This window comes from Fukomys damarensis, unplaced genomic scaffold (genome assembly GCF_012274545.1).
Source record: "Fukomys damarensis isolate Sample0158 unplaced genomic scaffold, DMR_v1.0_HiC HiC_scaffold_38, whole genome shotgun sequence".
In the NCBI taxonomy this organism is placed as follows: domain Eukaryota; kingdom Metazoa; phylum Chordata; class Mammalia; order Rodentia; family Bathyergidae; genus Fukomys; species Fukomys damarensis.
The window spans coordinates 76,101,639-76,121,159 of NW_022900950.1; the positions used below are offsets into that span (position 1 = coordinate 76,101,639).

The 19,521-nt window shown below is 41.1% G+C and overlaps 1 protein-coding gene across 1 annotated transcript in view; it reads right to left on the bottom strand.

The window, feature by feature from the left end:
* The window catches only part of Rxfp1 (relaxin family peptide receptor 1), a 103,208-nt gene extending 84,804 nt beyond the window's left edge, over nucleotides 1-18,404 (bottom strand). Inside the window, exon 1 of the mRNA XM_010627943.2 lies at nucleotides 18,093-18,404. Within this exon, the coding sequence (XP_010626245.1) occupies nucleotides 18,093-18,159 (67 nt within the window). The 5' untranslated portion in view covers nucleotides 18,160-18,404. The remainder of the gene's footprint in view (nucleotides 1-18,092) is intronic.
* Nucleotides 18,405-19,521: the final 1,117 nt, after the last annotated feature.

Below are 19,521 nucleotides of genomic sequence, written 5' to 3' on the forward strand. Positions count from 1 at the left end.
TACTATTTTTGTGGAGAGAGCACTTAAAATCTCCTCTGAGCAATTTTAAATGGATTATACATGATTATTAACTAAAGCGAATCTGCCAGATGGTAGATCTCAGAGACTTACTCATCCTGACTGATTAAAACCTTGTACAATCTAACCAGTGTTTTCCCATCACTCCTGTGCTTCTGCACCCGACAGCCACTGATATTTACTTTCTACTCTCTAACTGAATGAATTTACTCTTCCAGATTCCACAGAGAAGCGAGATCATGAAGTATTTGTCTTTCTGTTTCTGGCTTCCTTCACTGAGTACAATATCCTCCAGATTCACATCCTCTTCCCCTGTATTACAAATGGCAGGACTTCCTTTGTCTTAAAAGTTTCTATTTCCAAAAAGTGTGAATGGCCATATAGGCCCTCAGTCTATTTTGAAAACCAAATGGTGAATTACCTTTACTTTTCATTCTGATCAGTATTTTTTCCCTTTATAATTTTTGGCATTTATTATATTTTAGGCATGAGGCTGAGTGATTCATGACTTATTTTTTTCAACCTCTTTCTCATAACAGCTCCATTAAATAAGTGTTATCCTCATGGTTCTGTAACTCAGTAGGCAAGAACAGAGAGGGACAAAGTGCTTACGGACCAAAGAACCGGTTAGTGGTGGAACTGGGCTGGACCAGAACTTTCTGATCTCAGAACATGTATTCTTAACCACTGTACCTGAGTTAACCAACTTGCTAAGAGCCGCTGAGAACCCACCTCTACCGAGGCACCCATTTTCAGAGGTAGCAATGTCCTTGCATCTTCTTTTTCACTTAAATCAAGGTCAGTTATGCCTTAGAACTCACTCCTCTTTTTTCCCTGTGATCTATCCTTCTTTTGAAATTATTGCAAAGATGATATTCTGCTACATGAGGGTATTTCACGTTTATATTGACCGGGGTTTCCCAATGAGTTTTTCCTTACAGTCAAAGGCAAACATTTTGCGTCTAAATAAAGATTTTCCTATTTTTTTCTAGACAGAAATATTGGAGATGGGAACCTTGTAAACTTAGACACATGATTCATTTGGGATAATGATTTCTTGTTTTTTCCTCATTGAGTTTATTGGTACATTTTAGGTAAGACAATGTTCTCTTTTCCTAGTTTCTTTTTTCCTTTATATTTAGGGGATAAATTAAAAAAAAAAAAAACAGAGAGAAACAGAAACAGAAGTCCTCAATTGCCTTTCAAATTTTATTTGTTTTCTAAAAAAATTATTTTCTTTCCCTAGTCTTGAGAAATGGACTTTGAAACTCTTTTATTATCATAAGAATTTATCATTTATCATTAGCTCTCTTTAGAAATGTCTCCAGAGATAACTGAACTGGTCAGGCCTCATGGAGAACTTTATATTTAAATTTTCAAAGAATGAGCCAAAAGGATAAGAGAAAGCAGAATGCAGGTATCCTGAGAGCAAACACTACAATTTTATATGCAGTACAGTTGTGTTTTATTGCTGGGTGTGCCTTAAACTGATGGGCACATTTGGTCAAGTCACTTTGTCTGACTGAATTTCATGTGTCTGCCTGTGTCCAAGGAGGAGGCTGTAGCAGCTGCAGTAATATTTGATTTGAGGGAAAGATGGAGTGTTAATTAAAACAGTTACAAAGTTCATATCTCAAGAGGAACCACTAGGGAGAGAAGATGAAAAACAAAGAAGAAAAATTTGAAATGCTATTGATAAACAGAGAATGAATAAGTAGATAAAAACACTGACTTAAGGCTCAGGGAAACCATTGGTTCCCTGTCCATGATCACTTCCCCCATATTGCCTTCTCCCGTGGTAACAGAACCCTGCTGTGTTTGGGGTGACAATGTGCTCCGTACAGTTGATGAGGACTGGCCTGAGCAGCACCCTGGTTTCCTGCTGTTCCTGCTTCACTGGCTGTTAGCTGTGGCTGTGTGACACAATTCCCACCAAGCAGCCCTAAGGGGTAGATGCCTCCTTGGGTAATGTCTTGGAAAACTATATCTTTCTTGATATAAGGATTGGGGGATTTAACTCCATGTTGTTCTTTCCCTTCTTCCTAATTTGAAGCTGGACTTGACTTGTACTCATGTTCCCACCCCTTGGCAGACAAAGAATGAGAAAACTGTGAAGGATGGTAGAGTGGAAGGAAGGAAAGAGCCTTGGACTACGGTGGCTCAGTTAAACAGATGGCCCAGAGCCAGCAAGTACTGACTTCTGTGTAGTTGTGGAAAAATAAATTCTTATTTGCTTAAGCCTTGCTGATTGGTCTTTTCTTTCTTATGCCCTGTCTATAATGCATTTCTGACCTAACAGCAAAGACTGATGAAAACATCAGTGTACACTATTCTGGAGGGGAACAAAAAGCTGTACTTTTGGTAAATGAGTCTAAATGAAGGAGCCCTGAAAATGAGGTCACAAGGTAAAGGCAGGAGTGGGGGTGAAGGGTGAAGCTTTAGAAATACCTTGGAAAGTTCATCAGGATTGATTTGTGTGATGTTAGCATTTGAAGATTGGCTAAGGACAATTAGAAGGGCAAAAATGTGAAAACAAGAAGTCCCACAGGCCATAACTTTAAAGAAAAATTGATGCAAATTCTAGGAGACATCAAGTCTCCCTGGACTAGGACACTTGATAAACTGTGGAGACGGATGTCATATTGGGTATTATTGTACTAATGTTAAATGTATTGTATTTAGTAATTGTATGGAGGCTCAGAGGATGTAATTCTTAGGAGATACGTATTGACATATTTAGGAGTAAAGGGCTGCAATTTTGCAATTTACTCTCAAATCATTCGGCAGGAAAAAAATATGCATGTGTGTTTGGTAGGGAAGGTGGAAATGTGGGAAAATGTTGACAATAAATATATATAGGCAAAGAGTTTGGGAGTGTGCAATTATACTACTTTTGTAGTGTTTTTGTGTATTTTAAAAACTTCAAAATAAGGTTGGTAAAATGTTGGGTGCTCTGTCTGTCTGTGTCCCTCTCTCTCTTCGATCTGAGAATCAAACTCAGGGTCTTACACGTTGGGAAAGCACTCTACCATTAAGCTATGCTCTAGCTTTTATCTTTTTAGGTTTCTCCTTTCAGCAGCTAGTTAGGACTCTTCTTCCTCTTTTGCAAAGCATCTCCAGAGTTTTCTGATTGCCTCTTAATAAACGTACCCACCTGCTGTGGGTGCTTATTTTGTGTTGTTAACTGCCTGACTTCCTTTTCTGTCTGTGCCGCCACCTCAAATTAAGAGTGAAGCCTTTGATGGGAGGTGGTTGCTAATTCAGGTCACCAGCCTGAGCAGAGAGAAATGATTTACCATTTCCCTCTTTGGTCACATGCTGTCACTGCCGTTGCCACCTGGACTTGGTCTGAGTGGCAGCCTGTTGCCCTGTCCATCTGCACTAGTTCGCCAGACCAGCAAGTGGCTCGGATGCACATCTGTGACAGGGATGAGGGAGCTCCATTGCTCTAGAATTGAATTATTATATGTGCTGCTGAAGCGAGCACTAGAATTGAGTTATTTAATGAAGTGGACATGGATTATGTGGCCATTTTGCAAAATGTACCACTTCTTTTCTTTAAAATTTCCTTGTTCCCTTTTGACCCTTACAATTCATCTTGCATCCTCTTATCTTATTCTCTTTGCCCCTCATTTCCCACCTGAAATCCTTCAACAATTGCTGGGGACTCTTGTCTTCAAGCGTCCTGAATTTGTCCTCACCTGGCTTTTTCCCCAGTTCATGAGCTACCTTTACACCCAAATTGTAACTGTGCCCTGCTTGGGCTTCTGGCTTCCCCTTTGATCTTTTGTCAGCCTGTTGTCCACACAGCATATGGGGAACCTTTCAAAAATAAACTAGACCTGACTCACACCACCACAAGAAAGATGCACAATGCCACCTAAAACATTCATGACCACCAAACCATCCTGAAGGACATCCTAGAAAGAACAGTATGATGAATTGAAGAGTTGATTCTTCAAAAGAATAAATAAAACAGACAAATCTATAGTCAGTCTAACCAAAAAAGAGCTAAAAGATTCAAATCCATTAAAAATCCAAACCATGAAATTGCAGTGGAACTGCTGAAATAGAAAATATTATCAACAACTACTTCACCTACCTGTACACCAATAACTTGGAGAATTCAGAAGAAATGGATAGATTCTTAGATACATATGAATTTCCAAAACTGAACCAACAAGATTTAAAAACCTGACTAATCCAATAACAGGCAATGAAATTGAAGCAGTAATAAAAACACCTACTCACAAAGAAAAACTCAGCTCTGGAAGGATTCACTACTGAATATTTTGGTCTTAATTTAATTGATTTATGCTCTAATCTTTATAATTTTCTTCTTTGTACTAGCGTTGGGTTTGGATTGTTCTTTTTTTTTTCTAGGATCTTGATGTGCATCATTAGGCTATTTATTTGGGCTTGCACTATTTTTGTGATGTGGGCATTAACTGCTGTAAACGGCCCTCTTAGGACTGTTTTTGTTGTTTCCCAGAAGTTCTGATATCCTGTGCTGGCATTATCATTTAGTCCTAGAAAACATCTTATTTTTTCCTTGTTTTTTTTTTTTTTGTAACTCATTTTTTAGCTGAGAGTGCATTGTTTACTTTCTGTGCATTTGCATAATATCTGTGTTTTCTTTTCCTGTTCATTTCTAATTTCATTGTGCTATGATCCAAGTGTATGCATGATATGATTTCAATTCTTTTACATTTACTTTGGCTTGCTTCATTGGCTACTCTGTGGTTTACTTTGGAGAAAGTTCCATGTGCTTCTTAGAAGAGCACATAGTCTGCTGTTGGGTGAAATATTTTGTAGATATCTATTAAGTCCATTTGAAGGTTTTGTTCAGTTCTGATATTTCACTGTTGCTTATTGCCTAGTGGATCTATCTGTGGTAGTAGGGTATTTATCTGATACATTTTTTATGCCCAGTGGTACTTGTTTAATGAAGTTAAGTGCACCATTGTTCAGTGTATATATATTAATGATTTTTTTCTCTCTTCTCTTTTGATCATTTTCTTAACCAATATATAGTGACCTACTTTGCCTCTTTGAACAGTTTTGGCTTGGAGTCCAATTTGTTTAAATACTGAATAGCTACACTTGTTTTTTGGGGGTTCTCATTACATGGGGTATTGTTTTCCATACTTTGATTTTAATCTTTTGAGTTTTTTGGGAGAGGGTTGTATCTCTTGTGTATAGCATACTGCTGAATTTTGTTTCTTACTCTATTCTGGAAGATTGCTTTCTTTTCTTTTCTTTTCTTTTTTTTTTGTACCAGGGATTGAACTCAGGACCTTGCACTTGCAAGAGAGGCACAGTGCCACTGAGCTAAATCCCCAGTCCTGAAGCCTGATTTCTTAATTTAGGGCTTGAAATAGCTCTTTTGGCCTTTAAAGCTGTCTTGAGAAGTCTGGTAATTCCAATAGTTTTACCTCTATAAATAATTTGTTGCTTTTTTCTAGCTGCTTTTAAGACTGTCTTTGTGTTGGAATGCTGGGGTTTTTGACTGTGATGTGGAGAGGTTCCTTTCTGATTGTGGCTATTTGGGGTTTAAACAGGCTCTTTATGCCATTTGTACTGTGTTCTGATTTTTCACTAATTCCAGTTAATGTTAGTCATCTGCATCATCTAGAAGCTATTGGATCCATGGTTCATGTTCTTTTTTGTTTTTAAGGCATCTTCTCATTAACTGGTCACTGACAATAGCCCTGTCTTCTAGTTCTCATATTCTGTCCTTATGTTGGTTACTTCTGCTGCCCATAACTGCAACAGAAATTCTCCTGAATTTATATTTGGAACATTTTCTTGGACTCTACTTCTTCTTTATGCTGATCAGTTGTCTTTGCATCATTTTATTTAGCTCTGCTAGTTTCTTATTAGTGCCTTATGTAGATTTGCTGATCATTTTGGTTATTTGGCCCAATCCATGTTTTATTATAGTATATCATCTGTGAGTTTGCCAAATGCCCTATTGTGTTTTGTTATCTCTCTCAACATCATTTCAAATAACTCAAGTGTGTGGATTTTGTTTTCCTTGCATTCAATCTCATGGATTGGCTTAGGTGGAGTTTAGAGTTTTGGGAGGCATTTTGTGGACTTGTCTTCTCATATTTCTATTTTTTATAATTTGTTTAGTTTTTGAGTTGAGACATGCGGTTGCTTTTCTGAGTTGTCCTCTGGGCATGGCTATTTGCCTTTGCCTCTGTCCCAGAACCCAACCACCTCCATTTACTTGGGATGGGAAGTTGCAGTGTATTTGACTCAGTACTTAGTTCTCCAGGAATGGGCCATGCTGCTGGGTTTTTTTTGTTGTTGTTTTGTTTTGTTTTTGTTTTTTGAGACAGGGTCTCACTATGTAGTTGAGACTGACCTGGAACTCACTATGTAGCCCAGGCTGGTCTCCAACTCACAGCGATCCTACTGCCTCAGCCTCCGAGTGCTGGGATTACAGGCGTGCACCACCATGTCCAGCTCACCCTACTGTTAATGACTCCATCACAATGCAGATATTGGCATCCCAAGAAAATCAATTAACGGCAGCAACTGTGTCACCTTGGCTGTAGTAAAATCGGCATCAATGATTATATCAGATACAAACCGAGTACTGACCAAACCTAGAGACCAATAATGCACCTCCCTTAACCACACAGAAGGACCTATAAGACACACCAAATATTGACATTTTATTGATCTACACTAAATTTCTACTAAATGCAACAACTTTATCTCTGACAACAGAACAGTGTTCAACAGCAGAAGTGTAAAGTTAACTAGCTGTCTACCTAGCTAAAGTTATCCAGCTATCTAGAGATTCTTAAAGCTTAGTAGTTATACCAGTAAAGGTGGAGGAGGTGGGGGATTGGAGAAAGAAAAAAATCAATTTGAGAAATTAACCAATTGGATATGAGTAGGAGGAGAGAAAACTGAGATAGAGGGTCCTACTGTGGAATAAAAGGAAGTCATACTGCTAGAGAACAGTTACAAGAAAGAACAAATGAGAAAAAATGAACAGAAAACAAATTACAGGAAGTTAAGAATGAAGAGAGAAAAACTGAAAGATGAAAAGTGAAAAGAAACTAAAAGGAAAAAGAAAAAAGGGAGAAAAATCCCAACCTTCCAAAAAAAAAAAAAAAACCCTCAATGAAATACAGATGCAAATAATACAAAATAATAAAGTCAAATAAAGATTGAGTAAAAAAAATCCCCTGTGTGAATCAGTGGTTTCCATCCAGGACTGGTAGTCTTAGGACCCAGGCAGTCACAGTTCTTGCCTGCGCAGCCTAAGGCCTGTGCGTTTTGAGATGTACTTTCTGCGCTGCAGGCGCCCTTCCATTTCTTCCCAGACACGGTTCCTCTCCTAGCCAGTCTGTTCTTGCTTCCGCTGGGCTGAGAAATGCCCTCAGGCTCCTGGTCTTTCTCTGCTGGATACAGCCATGGGGCGGGTGCTCTGGTGGACTTTCGGACTTATGTTGAGGGCCGCAGGGTCTGGTTGCTCCCTTCTCTCTCTGGTCCTTGCTTCACCTGCCCCGTGCAAAGAGAAAGCAGAGTGGGAGCCTGCCTGAAGCTGGTGTGTGGCGTCACCCATGTGTGTGCGTTGGGTCCCGTGTGGCCTGTTTCGTCACAGGCGGGAGGCTCCATCCAGGGTAGACCTGCTTGAGCACACCGAGGGAGGTTTCCCCGCGTTAGGCACGGGCCACCTTGCTGATGGCGGTGTGTGCCCAATATTTCTATATTTTGGTGTTTTCTTCTGTAATATCCTGATTAATTTTATTGTAAAAAGTAGGGAAAATGATTAAAATTAAAAGCTACACAAAACATAGATGTAAGTGAAAGTCGAGGTATCATTTTGGGCAACATCATGAAAACTGTTATTTTAAAAAGTTTGGTATTGTGAATCAAGTTGAGTTTGAATCTGAATAGAATGAATACTTTTGTGTGACTTTAAAAAGTATACAATAAAGATATTCCTTTCATAATGGGAATAAACCTATGTGCAAGGTTTTAAGGCTTTGATTGTTTAATAGAAATTTCTTGAAAGTTGGGGTACACACGGACATTCACTTGTGCCTGCTAACATCAAGCAATTGATCCTTGATTTTATGATATATGCAAAAGGCTTTTTTCATGGTTAATCTATTTTTTTCTCCTCTTGTTTAAAGTAGGTGTTGGGACTATACTGTCCAAGGGAGACAGAGCAAACGATTGTTTCTAGTTTAGAATTTGAGTTCCAAAGTTACTTGGAACATACATGTGTATATATGTTAACATATATGAATATAAATTCATATTACAATAAAATAAACGCCTCTAAATATAAATATAAATTCTACCATCTTGGCTTTGAATGTCAAGGTCAGCTCGACAGACGGACACAGAGGGGTCGGCCTTGGTGACACCCTGAACTTGGTGAGAGCTGAACATGAGGGCTGAAGCACCCTTTCCCCTTGGAATCTGCCCCTCCTGGGGCAACAGGAGTGGGTGGAAAATCACTGGAGTCTGGGGGCTTCCCAAGTGGAAGTGACTTATCTCACATAATATGCAGCCCAAGGGAAATGTGGGTGCCTAGGAGGCAGATGCCCCACTGGATACAAGAGGCTGGGTGTCCCTAGTGCAGCTGTGGGGGGCCTTTGTCACCCCCAGTTCCCCTGGGCTCCTTTGAGGGGTTCCTGTGGCCCCCCAGGAAGCCTGGCTATGGGCAGGCAGGGTGAAGAAACACCCTTGTGGGGTGGCCACTGTGGAACAGCTGGAGGGTGGGGAGGTGAATGCTTCCCTAGTGCTGATGCCAGCGTCGGCTGGGACTGAACCTTTGAGAACAGCTGGCAGTCACTGCAGACTTTGAGCTCTCTGCCTGTCCCCAGCTTCCAAGTGCTAGGGGCTGCTGCTAAATGCAAACAGTGCTGGACTGAAAGGAAAAGGGCAGAGGGAGCACAGATGCTTGAGTGGTAGATGCTGACTGTTAAGCAGAAGGCATGATTTTTAAGCAGAGTTACTGTGAATGTGCAAATTTAAGTGCCCTATCCTTTTATGTAGGAGTCATAGACTTGGGTCCTAGAAACATAAAATTTCATTTTGCACATGTGAAATGTGTGGCTTTCAAAATATAAAAATTTGCATGCCATATACTGTACCTGGTTATGATAGGCTTAATATTGAACTAAAGTGTGTGTTTGTCTGTGTGGGTGTGTGTGTACAATTGTTTACATTTCCTTCCTTCCTCAAACATTACAGCAGAAGGCTCGCATTGCCTTCTTAACATTCTTCCCTCAGCCCTTCCATAATTCTGTTTTCTGAGGAAGGAAAGGGACAAAACGGAACGATTAATTCTACTGAAGAAAACTAGAATAGAGCCTCGTGCGGTGGCCCATGCCTGAAGCCTAGTTTGGTAGATTTGGGGCAGGATTGCAAGTTCTAGCCCAACCTAAGCAACTGAGACCCTGTCTCAAAGTAAAAATACAAAGGGCTGAAAATATAGCCTCCACTCAAGGGCACCCTGGGTTGGATACTCGGACCTAAGTGAAAAAAGAGTAGAAAACAAACGCTGTGAGCAAGAAGAACGCGTGTAGCCAGGAAGTGCGTTGTGACGAGCGGATGGATTTTTCGCGGAGGCCAGGAGGCCAGAGTGAGCCCACAGGTTTCAGATCAAGGGCACAGGCACTCTTCCTGTGAAAAGAGGTTTCGGGGGCTGATGAGCCATTCAAGAGGAGAGAAATACAGATACTTTGTGTGGCTTCACATAGAGTGGACTATTCTTTAACCTCTTCCAGATCTGAGTAAATCCACTGAGAGACAGGATGATGTGGAAGGACTTCCTAAGCCTTCCACTTCCGTCATCAACCCTCTGGGTTGTGGCTGACTGGGCATCACCGCACACAGCACGCGCTCTCCTCTGCCAGGGCTGGCTCTCTGCCCTTAGACATTGTCTCTGCTCAGCGCTGTGTAGCATCTCTCTTATTTGTCCTTTCCTTATCACACACAAATTTAAGTTCCATTCTTCATCGGTACCGTATCCGTTCATCCATCCACTCTCCTCTTCAGCCTTTTGTTAGAGCTATATCACAGGCAAGGTATCGAGGAATATAATAATGATGGAATGTTTGACTTTGGCTTTTCTGTTCCATTTCTAATTTAAGTATTCTAATCTGTGTCTATTTGAATTTGCCTGCCTTAGAATGGGAACTCCGAGAGGGACAGAAACGAGATTATTTAATTTCTGTGCGGCTGTTCCTAGGTAATGACGTCTACGGATCGGGGGTGTTGTACTGAACCTGCTGTGTAAGCTAGCACAGAAACTTGTAAAAGATGTCTAAAAGCCAGTGACACGACAAAAAGCTTCGTGTAGGCTTCTTTGCCCAATAAAATCGATTTGACGGACAAACGATTGGCCACATTCTTTCAGGTCAACACTGGGGATAAATGCTCAGCTGTCCAGAACAGTCACTGGAGCGCAATAAATAAAAGCAGTCCTTTATTCCCAAGGAATTTAAATTCTTGTGCTGTGAACTCACAAGATCGGGGGAAGGATTGCAATCCGAAGGGCAGAACAAAAAATCTAAATTTAACTTAGCCAAACTAGCCATTTCTCTTGTTCTTAACCCAAAGAGGGAGGTGAAAGAGAGGGGAAAGGAGCTCACAGAAGGGGCATCTGAAGACGTGTTTTTGTCTAAGTTTGAAATGTGTGAGAAAGTGGAAACATATATAAACCAAGGTACAGTTTGCAATTTCCAGGAAATCAGCCACAACTGGGAAAATAAAAATGACAATTCTTCGGGACCACTGAGGATGAGTCAAACGTTTCTAGTTTGCTGTGGGAACAAACTCTAGTAAGATATCAAAAGGCTGACATGATCGGGAAGTATGAGAACATAGAATAAAAGAGAAAGACAAGGCTTGGAGGTTTTCTGGGTGAAGGCGTTGGCAGGGGGTGGTGCTCCAGCTCATAGCCAGGCCCAGTGGCCCTGTGAACTTAGTTATTTTCATTCATGCAGATTTGCAATATGTGGCCTGGATAAAATAGCCAAACAGCTATACAGGCCTCCTGATTTGATTTATGTATCATGCTCAAAATTTGTCAGTTCACATGCATTTACATTTTTTACTGTAGAATTTTTGAGGGACACTGGAGATTGAATCCAGTGCTTTTGAATTAAGACACATTCCCAGCCCCTTTTTATTTTTTATTTTGAGACAAGGCTCTCACTAGTTTTTCCAGGATCTCACTAAGTTGCCTAGACTAAGAACAAACTTGTAATCCTCTACCTCAGCCTCCTCTAGTACTAGGGTTACAAGTGTGCACCACCTTGTCCAGCCTACTCTGTATTTTAATTTCACACCTGTAAGTGAGAGTTACCTGTTTCAATGACTACAAATGCAGAAACAGGCAGGACTGTAGTTTCTTTATACCCTGAAGATCAAATGTTGGAACCAGTGTACTCAACACTGAAAAAATCAGTCAAAAAACCCCAGGAATCCAGGCAACTTCAAAATGGAGCAGGGGGTGTAGCTTGCAAATAATATGTTTATTAAGCAACTATTGTCTATGGAAATTTTAATTTGTGAGGGAGGAGTTCAAGGGAGATGAGGTAAAAAGAAATGAGAATTTGGAGTCCAAGATTTGGGGTCAGGAGAGGAGAGTCTGTTGGTATTTTGTTAGGACCCATGGTGAGACTGATCAAAAGAGACCAGTTAAGAGAGAAAAGGTCTTAATTAAGAGGGAAAAGTGCTAGGGAAGAAATTGGAATGACTCCTTCAAAGGAAGCCAATACAGGTGTCATGGAGGCCAGGAAAGGAAGGATTTTGCACAGAGCACTGTATGGGGCTGGGAGTGGAGTGGGGGTAGAGCACACAGTAGGCTCAAAGGGGAAGGTGCAGCTGGCCAGCTGTGGTGGCACCTGTCTATAATCCCAGCACTCTGGGAGGCTGAGCCAGCAGCACTATAAATTTGAGTACAAATCAAGCAGCTTGGTGAGACCATAACTAAAAAAAAAAAAAAATGTAGCTAAGTGCAAAGGCCTTGGGTGAAAAGTCCCATACACACACACACACACACACACACACACACACACACACACACACACACACACACACACACACACACACACACACACACACACACACACACACACACAAACACACACACACACACACACACACACACACACACTGCTCCACCTAAGATTGAATGAGGTGAGGAAGCAGTCAGGGAAGGAAGATTATTTAATTTCCCCTACTTATTCCACCTCAGTGCCTGGAACCAAAATGCAAAGACAGCGTTGCCCAGTGTGACAAAGAAGAGATCACCCAGTCATGGTCACGGATGCTTTGCCAGGGTGGGATTTTATGCCACCACATTCTCAATTGTCACCACCTGGAGCTGACTTGTCTTATGCCAAGGGCCTTGCTAAGCATCCTTTCAATCCTCAAGAAGCCAGCAAACTCACTCCCCTTCTGCAGAATCTGTGCACTGGACGACAAAGAAGGAACACACAGTAGGAGGTTTCAGGTGACTCTGACCCCTAGGAATGACGCCTCCACTGTTCCTGCTTGGCCAGGAGAACAGCACAAAGACAGAAGCTGTGTTTCTTTTTGCTGCAGGGAAGGAGCAAGAAGAGACTCTGATTATCTACCAGTGACTCCTGAGAAGCTGGCTAATGTTCCTCGGCCACAGTTGCACCGTAGAGTAATGCAAAGTCTCACCTTCAACCTGTAGCTGTCACAGACCCCTCCCCTCCGAGGGTGGCCCCAGTGGCTGGATTCGTGGTGTGCATGGCCTGGGATGGCATTTTAGAGGTGACTCAATCACTTGGGGCCTGGATGATAAGAGCAAGGACAGGCGGCAGTGTTCTCCGTGAAGGCCTTTTCTTGGCCTGGATCTCCTCGGGTGTTTTAAAAGCCTCTTCCACAAAGGCCCTGTACGCGGTCCTGTTGGGGAGCTGGGGCCAGAGCCTTTCTCACCTTTCTTGTGAGCTTGATTTAAAATGTTCATCTATGAGGCAGTTAGGTGAAAAGTGATTACACCAGGTTAGAATATCAGCCAGATCTTACTCTTTGAATCTAGGATTTCACTGGATAACACATTTTACAGCCTCAGTCAAGGGTTTTTCTACTTTAAAATAGTGTTTTAACCTTCTGAGATTTCCTGCTTTTTCATTTTGCACTTGCAATTTGGAGATCCAGCTTTAAAAATCAGCAGTCATAGAACTTGAGATAAAAGGGAGCTGGCTATACAGCCCTGGTTCTCCCTTCCTGTGTAACAAATGAGGGTACTGTCCTCTACCATTTTTATATTTCCTTCCCACTCAAAGAAGCCTGATTTTATGCTACTGAAATTTAAAAAGTATTTAAGAGACATAAGTGGAAACTGCCTAACTAGGTAGCAATTCACTCAGGGCTCAAACATCAGGAAGAAAAACAAAAGGAAACTTTATATATTTTTTCCTAAGTTAATTAGATCAGAACAAATGGAAAAGATGCTTAGGAGACAGCAGCAGCACTAGCTACTTTAAATAATGAAACAGTTCTTTATAACTGGGCAATCTCCCAGCTCAACTGCGCACTCAGTGCTCTCACAAAGCAAAGAAATCTCTTTCTATGAAAAAGTGTGGTCCCTACTGCTCAGGAATACTCAGTTTACCTGCTGTTCTGCCCTGCACTTCATCATACGGTTCACGTTTGGGTTCACACCTTGATTAGAGGTAGACCTGGAGGGCTGCAGGGAGAGACCTGGGTGAGCCGAGGGGGATGGTGGGAGACAGGTGGAGAGAGGAGTCGAGATACAGCTGTCAGACATGAGGTCTCTGTGTGGCGGAGGAGAGCTGGTGACAGAGCCACAAGGGTGCTCCTCCCATGACGAACTCTCAGACATCTTTTGAGGGCATTGATTTTTATTTCAAAAGGACGTGTTTATTAGCATAGAAGATTAAAGCTATAAGGCAACCCCAGTTAATTCAGGGAATATAGAAATAAGTATAAAATAAATTGAATACCAGATATCCAGAATCACTGTAATATAGTTACTTGATTGAAATATGGATTTCTTACACAAATAATAGGAGCCCTCCCTTCACATGCTCCTGTTTTTCTACTTACCATTCATTCTTATAGCAAGGGAGAACAAAAACCAAATCAGAATGGCCCACCCTTTCCCATGCTTATTTTGAAGGAAGGAGTGGGTTCTTGGTTCCATGGGTGGGTTTTTGCTCTGATTGGGGTGATGGCTGAGGCAGAGCTTTCTGGGATTGTTCAGCTCTCGGAGGTGGGGAGGGAATCCCGCTACCCAGGTGATAACCTGTGACAACCTGAAGTTATAGGCTTTGAGGCCTTGGGCTCAGCGGTATTCTCTGCATTTTCTTTTATTAGTGCATGTTGGTTACACAGATTAATGGGTTTCATCTTGACAGGTTGGTACATGCACATAAGGTACTTTCATCATTTCGGTATTTTTTCAGTATTTTTTATTGCTTAATTTCTGAAATGGAGAAATACCTAATTAGCCCGAAGGTCAGTGGCTTTGCTCTGGGTATCTTTACCTTTAAATTTTATGGTATTCCAATTTTAGAATGTTTTGGAGTGAATCATGTTTTACTAGCATAGTCTTTTCTAGGAAACAGACTTGGATTCAAGTATTCTTTTGCAACACTTTTGCAAGGTAACATCAAGAATGCTACTTAATGCGTCTCACTTTCTGTTTCTTATTTTATAAGGTGGGGTACCTCACAGTTTGTAAAGCACTCGGTATGGTTCCTGGCCCACAGAAAGTTCTCCATAAATGGCAAATATAAAAGCAAACACATATAACCATATAGCTTGAAATAATTAGTCAACTCTAGGCAATCCAGGAACTCCAGGCACTTCACTCCAACAAAAGTGTATCCTGATGTATGAAATTCAGTTTGTGAACCTCTTTGGTTCTTACACATGATAATCTGTTTTCCTTTATGCAGACGGTGATTCATTTGTATAGACTTACTAAGTTTCTTTCTACTTGAAAGCATAATTCCAAATTCATAGCAAGAAAAAAAAATTCTAGCAACCTTCAAGCATAGACGCTGGAATACTAGACACTTCTGGGGTCTGCATGTTGGTAAATTAATTCTCCCATCTTTCTGAAGTGGGAAAATGTGGCAGGATTGTCTGTTCCGACATATTCATCAGCCCAGAGGCCTCCTCTGGGATCATCTCTTCCCTCCCGCTTCTGCAGAGAGATCTGGAAGTTACACCAGCACTGGGGTTCAAGGCAAAGACCAGGGGCTTTGAGCAGAATCCCTGGGATCTGCTAGGACCTCATCCTCTGGGCCTATCCTTGGCAAAGCACTAGACGATCGAATTCATGCCTGGGGTCTTACTCTTTCTCACTTTGTTGCTTGCTTCCAGTCTACTTGAAGTATTAAGTAGACTGATTATTTTGCTTAGTGATACTGTTTAAGGAATAAGTAAAACACTTGCTGGTAAGGATTTATGATATAACTCATTCTGGGGATTGTTTTTAACTTTTAATTTTGAAATCAAGATAAAATGACGAGAAGTTGGAAGAAACACTATCATGGGCTCCCACATACCAGCTTTCCCTGATGGAGAAACCTCACACAGAGCAGTACATTATCAAAACTGAAGGCCTGACATTAGTACAATTCAGTTATCTGGACTGGAGAGGACCTTTTAAAGATCAAAAAGTGTTTGAGACTAAAAGGAAGGGATTTCTGAATCTTAAGGCCCCATCTTTCTGTGAGCGCCCCCGTCTTCTCATTTGGCTCACTGAATGGTAATCCTGGATTAACTTGCTGTCTTCTCCATCTGTCCCCTCAGAGCAGGGGTGCAGTGTTGTTACCTTTATTCCTACACTGAGTGCATGCACTCAGAAGGTATTTTTGGTTAACAAGGACTTATAGCTTTGTAAGTTTCAAGGCTCTATGGTAGGCACCATCTGTACTGCGAGGGACCAGGGTCCAGGGAAAAGAGCATGAACCAAAAGCATGACTCAGCTGGAACCTGTGACAGCTACAGGACATCCGTGGGTTCATTCCTGGTGAGCATTCTTCTGTTTACATAATCATCAGGAAGGTCAAGGAGGCAACTTTTGTGACAAAGAGCCAAACACAGGGCCTCCGGGAGGTAGAGAGGGTAAATAATTTGATTGGAATTTTACAAACTAAGGCTCCAAAGGGGTAAGTTGGTTGTTGAAAATCATGGGATGTAGGTGGTAGCAGAGAGAAGCACCCCAGCACAGATGCCATGGGTGCATCTCATCGCTTGTGCCAGAGAGGAGGAGAGTGCACAGAAGCAAAGCAGAGCAGACGGTCGACCACGACCGAGGAAGCCCCAGAATTTGTCCTTCTGCATGGTAGCAGAGGTGCCTTGCTGTGTGCACAGGAAGCCCTCATTTAGGCGAGACCTTGGTGTGGACTGCACAGAAGGGGAGCCAAGGCTGTGAGTTTCTGGTTATTTAGGGGTCCCCCACCCTAACCCCCAGTTAACACCATGTAGCCTGCAATCTTGCTTGGCAACCTGGGCAAGTGCTTACTTAGGCTTTTATTCCCTGTGCAGGGTAGGGGAGGGTGAGAATTCAGAGCTCTCAAGTACTTGTACTTACATTGCCTCATCAAATTAATCTTTTAATAAGGAAAGATCAAGGATTTTTGCACCATCATCATCATTTTCTACTTCTGCTCATGAAAGTAATTTCTCAGAGTTCATGTCAACCTAGAATTTTTTACTAGCCTGAAATGACTTTACTAACACTTTAGCCAAAATTGCTTCTCAACCTGCCCTGAACACCTTTTTTAGGCCCCAAGTTCTTCATACTAGAAAACCCATTTAAAAAACTTCCCTATGGCTTTTTCAGTCTATTCAAAATTTCATTGAAATGATTTCATTGAAATTGATTTACAAGACCATTGGTTATAAATGCCAAAAGCTCTGGTAGTTTAAACACTGGGTTATAATTAGAAACATTCAGTTTTTGGTGGTGAGCTGTAGTTTGACTTTTTCCCCTCCCTTTAAAGAAAATGGGAATATCAGTAACCAAAATTAAAGAGGGAGAAAGCTAAAACTGGAATATTTTGGGGGAATTTGACGAAGCTTCACTGATTTTGATACAGTCTCCCACCTTTGACCAAAAGGTGAGGTGTACCGAAGGCAAAGAGAAAGAAAAAAACAAGAAATAAAATCACTTTGTCACTCTAGTAGAGTACATGCTATCAGCATTAAGAGATTTAGTGTTGAAAGTTATCACGAGCTATTCCTCAATAGAATATGTTAGTGTAAACAAGACTTTTGCCAAGTTTTAAAAGATAAATATAAACTTGCTTATGAGATCTAAATTTGGTGAAGCTTACATTCCCAGAATCCTAAGGTATTAAAGGTCCTCAGAAAATTTCTTTGCTTAATATTGGCTTTCTCATTGTTTATTACCTAAGAAACAAAAACACTTTATTTCTACCTACATCCAGCATTTCAAACGAGGCTTGATGCACGGTTCTTTCCTTTGCATTAAAGCAAGATTTGTCATTCCAGGCAAAAGTGAAAGGTGCATTTTGATCTGGCTGTGGTTTTCATTGCTTTTGCTTCTTCCCTTTTCCTCTCAAAGGACAGGGAGAATCCCTGCTAAGCAGTCTCATGAGTGCATCTGTGTGTCCATGCACACCTGAGATACCAAACCCCAGAGGCTGGCAAAGCTGTACAACTGCACAGAAATGGAACAAATATCAAGAATTCCCCCCACCTGTCTCAGTGGACATAGTTCCTGGACATCGTATCTTTAAGGACTGGTACTCTTTCAATATTATAACAGTGCTCATGCTATCTCTACAAATCTCCTATAAAGCATAGGTTTACGTGGCATGTTAGTCTTTATTAAACATTATGACAAGATACCCAAGCATTTGTTACAAATACATGCTAGAAATGCACAAGGAAAATAATTCTGAAGTGAGATGACAATTTTCTCAGAATTTTAGCTTAAAAGCATAAGTGTAAGTAATGAACATTTATGCTGATAGCATCACTGTATCAATACACTACTTGTGATGATTTCTACAGCGCTAAGGAATTCAAAATTAGATGCTGAGAATACTTACAATGTTTTCCGATCATTAAGATGCAGAAGAGGACAGGACCGGATTTCATTTCCTTCTTTCTGATCATCTGATTAATGAAAGTGAATAAAATTTGGTCTTGGCTTCTGAGTTGGATACAGCTCACAGTGTTTGCCTGCTATTTCTGTCTGCAGTCTTAGCAGCTATAAAGCAGCCCTCCCTTCTTGTGCTCTTCTCTCTCTCTCTCTCTCTCTCTCTCTCTCTCTGCATGCACTTCTCATTTTTTTTTCTCTGTCTCAGGATCTCTCCCCTCCCTGGCCCACCTTCTCTAAAAGTCTTAGCCTCAATATCCCACAGATGCACACACACACACACACACACACACACACACACACACACACACACACACACTGGGCAGTGAGGAAAAGTTTCTCACAGAAACCACAGGCTTCCTTTTCACTTTGAACATCCAGTTTCCAGATGAGGGTGTATGTCAACACTGACAAATGTATGAAGTAATCAAAGTTACCCGACCGGAGAGAAATTGTGTTAAGAGATAGTTCTCAATTAAAAACAAAGCAAAGCAAAACAACAAAACTCCCCCACCCCATGGAGTGGTACTAGGAAAAGAGCAGAACTACCCAGGGTAAAATCCCTTTGTGAAATTAACTGCAAGGCAGGAATTAAAGTGTAGCTATAGTACTCTTTTATAAGCTGTGCATATTTGAATAATAGGCTATGACTCACAAAATACAAGTAAAAAATTCTAAAAGTCTTTTGAACTTCTGAATTTTGCTGCAGTAGTGACTATAGCACATAACGGAGCAGAGCTTTTCTGGGTTTGGGTTCTGGGGACTTGGTCCTGTTAGAGCTGGGTGGGCTCTGGGCTGAGCCTAGGTTTCTAGAGGAACTTGTTTATCCAGCAAGACAGTCCGGTGGCCAGCATGGTGCTCCCTGCCACTCTAGCATGGGACCTGTGTGATTACATTCCTGAATGGCAGCCCTCAGATGATGATTCTATTATTTGATGAGCAGAGGGGCAGTACACAAATACAAAGAATATTCCTATGGAATGCATTTTTAAACCAGGTTGTATAATTCTTACCTTGTGAGTCGATAACATATCTCTTGAACAAATTGGTAGCCCTTTGCTGTGCCAGTGAGGTTTATGCTCCTTCCTTGTGAATTCTACAGGGACAATCTGTTTAAATTATGTTTCTTTATATATCTGACTTCAATTTATTTCTAAATAATTGAAACACCCTCCTTTCCTCTCAGAGATACAAGTGTTTTTATATAAAGAGAAATGTGGTACTGGAATAATCATGAATCCTTATTCATTTGGCAGTAGATTTATTTAACGAAGACACTGTCCTTCTGGAAGAAATGCTTATGTTTAACTGAATTTAAAAGCCAATTAAATATTTGACATTCAATCATGCCAGAAATGTTTAAGACCCTTGTGTAGGTG